This window comes from Tauraco erythrolophus, chromosome 27 (genome assembly GCF_009769465.1).
Source record: "Tauraco erythrolophus isolate bTauEry1 chromosome 27, bTauEry1.pri, whole genome shotgun sequence".
NCBI classification, from domain to species: Eukaryota; Metazoa; Chordata; class Aves; order Musophagiformes; family Musophagidae; genus Tauraco; species Tauraco erythrolophus.
Genome location: NC_141491.1, coordinates 1,198,666 through 1,201,380, shown reverse-complemented (window position 1 = coordinate 1,201,380; position 2,715 = coordinate 1,198,666). Strand labels below are relative to the sequence as shown.

General features: G+C 47.2%; 1 protein-coding gene across 1 annotated transcript; it reads right to left on the bottom strand.

Moving 5' to 3' along the window:
* Positions 1 to 205: 205 nt before the first annotated feature.
* On the bottom strand, positions 206 to 2,170 carry LOC104376475 (adenosine receptor A3). Its single transcript, XM_009983061.2, has 2 exons — positions 1,806 to 2,170; positions 206 to 809 (listed from the first exon to the last, which is right to left on the bottom strand). The coding sequence occupies exons 1-2, from the start codon at positions 2,153 to 2,155 to the stop codon at positions 206 to 208; spliced, it is 954 nt and encodes a 317-aa protein (XP_009981363.2). The 5' UTR covers positions 2,156 to 2,170.
* Positions 2,171 to 2,715: the final 545 nt, after the last annotated feature.

Genomic DNA, 2,715 nt, shown 5'->3' with positions numbered 1-2,715 from the left:
GTACAATAAGGCAGAAGATCATAAATGATCCATTTGAGTCAAATGTGCATCAGATCGAGGAAGAGAAGCTTGCCCTTAGCATAAACCAGTTTGTGCAAGAGCGGGAGTAGATGAAACAGCACTGCACGTTTTGCCATGAGTTTCTTAACAAAGCAAAGTGGTTTATCCATGGTCTGGTAGATACTGGTAGGTCAATGTTGGTTATTTATGACTGTTGGTCTGTTGTTTGCTCTGTAAGAACTGGGTCTGGTTTTTTGCACAGGATATAGGTCCTTAAAATTAAAAGGTACGTCTTTTTGAACTTCTTTATCTTGCAGGCGTAGACAATGGGGTTCATGGCAGAATTGGCATGGGATAACAGGATTCCCAAGTACATCAAATACGGGGGGATCTGACATTCAGGGCAAAAATAGGAAACGCAGTTTAGAATGCACAGAGGCAACCAGGATATTGCAAACAGGAAGAGAACAAGTGCTAGAGATTTGGCTGTCTTGAACTCCTGTCCATAAAAAGCTCCTGCCCCCTTCACGCTGGTTGTACCTTGTCTGAGCTTTGTCCGGATGATGTGGAAGATTTCAACGTACAGAGCACACATGATGAGCAGGGGGATAAGCATCCATACGAAGAAGAAAAAATATACCATGTAATCCATCGTCATCACAGAGGTGAATCGACACCGGAGAAAGTCAGAGTGTCTCGGTTCTGTCTTGTTCCATCCAAACATGGGGACTAATCCTGCTGTCAGGGACAAAGACCAGCACAAAGCCAGTGCCCACCAAACTCTTCTCTCTGTAGCAATTATTTTATATCTGTAGAGGAACAAAACCCAGGTTGTGTTAAACAGAAGTGTTTAAAATAGTTCAGGATGGTTTCAGGAGCAATCATGTTCAAATCCTACAGGTTCATTGCCACAAAATGGAGTATTAGCTTCTTCCGGGGGGTCAGGGAACCAAATCTTAATTTGAGACAAGCCCCAACTCTTCATTTGCAACAGTTACTTTGCAGCACCCGTAAGATGATCTGTCCCCAACTTCCCCTCTTTATAATGGAGTGTTGTCAGCTATTTTGTTTCTTCTTTCATTCTGATCTTAGTGTTCCTCTTGCCTAGGTATTGCTTCTGTGCTATTAGCAGTTCTGTCTTCTTTCCCAGCTCCCTTGGCTGTACCTTACTCTCTACATTTGGCTTGTGCCCTTTGCAGGACCAAACTGTTCTTTCACTCTTCAGTTTTATAGGTCTTTTCCCCATTAAAAAAATATTACTTTTTTCATGCTCAAGGTTGTGTTTTGCATTTCTAGCTTATGTACTTTTCCATGCAAATATGAAAAGTGAATGACTTCTAAAGTTAGCCCTTAATAAGTCTGTTACTTTTGTATTTTCAGCAAACATCGAAAGGATTTTTTTTTTTAAAGACTAGCCTCAAAAACCCAAAGAAACCTATAGTGCTCTCAGCATTTGCCACAACTAAAAAAAACATCTGAAGAACTCAACTGTTTGACCACAGACTCACCCTGTGGCAGATTCTGATCAGCACTAACACTGAGCCATTGGCCCCGTGTGAGCACCCCCCGGGTCTGGCCAGGCTGCGTTACTGGCTGCAGCTGGTGGTTCCTGCTCTGGGTACCCTGTCTCGGGTGGGCTTTTAGGCAGAGGTATTTTCTCCACGTGTGAGCAGGTGTTTAGAGTATTTGTTAGAAAAGGGCCGAGTTAAGGAGAGAGGAGGTGGTACCCGTGGGGCAGAGGTTGGGCATGGGACAGCTGGCAGGAGCGGGGCGAGCGGAGGGACCCGGGGTGGTCCGGTGCTCACCTGGTTGGCAGCTTCACTCGCAGGTAGCGGTCGATGGCGATGGCCAGGAGGGAGAGGATGGACGCGATACTGAAAATCACCATCAGGCAGCACAGAAATAGGCAGGTGTAGAAGGGGACGCTGATGCCCAGACTCACCACGATGGCCAGGGGCACGACGAGCATCCCCACCGCGGTATCAGCCAGCGCCAGGGAAACGATGAAGTACAGGGTCGTGTTCTGAAATGTCGAGTTCAGCTTCACCACCCAGATGACCAGGACGTTACCCAAAGTGGCAAACAAAGCGACCAAGCACTCGGTGCCGATGTAAATGCTGTCCAAGCTGCTCAGCACCAGGCTGTCGTTTGGCATGGTGAGTTGCTGGAGAAGCTCTCCCCCGGCTTGAGCTGCAGAAGGCAACATGGGCATCGTGTGGGATCTGTCCTCGGTGGCCGGTGCTCAGCTGTGCCAGTGTCTCCGGTGTACAAACCTCTGCCGGTGTTACACGTCCTCAGCACTCGGGCAGGAAATCAGCTGCTGCCTTTCCCCAGAGCTGCAGTACTCACCGCCCAGGAAACGGTCCCTGCTCCGGGCACAGGCATCCCTTCAGCAGCCAGGTATCAGTAAAATACCTCGGAAATGGATTTTGAGGGAAAAGAACGGAAAAGCTTCCACAAACCTGCTTACCAACAACCCATAAACAAATGCTTCAACTCCTTCCTCTCTCAACTCCTTCCTCTCTCAAGCCACAGCTTTAAAAGTGGGAAACTGTAACCAGAGCTGCCGCTTATCAATCCACATAATCACTCTGCAGTCACCATCGGAAATGAGGCAGTTCAGGGGATGTTAGAAGTGTGTTTCTTTAAATTCCCATACTTAATTTAATTTAGGGTATACAATTTCAGTTAATGACTTGAGGTGGCCAAAAAACA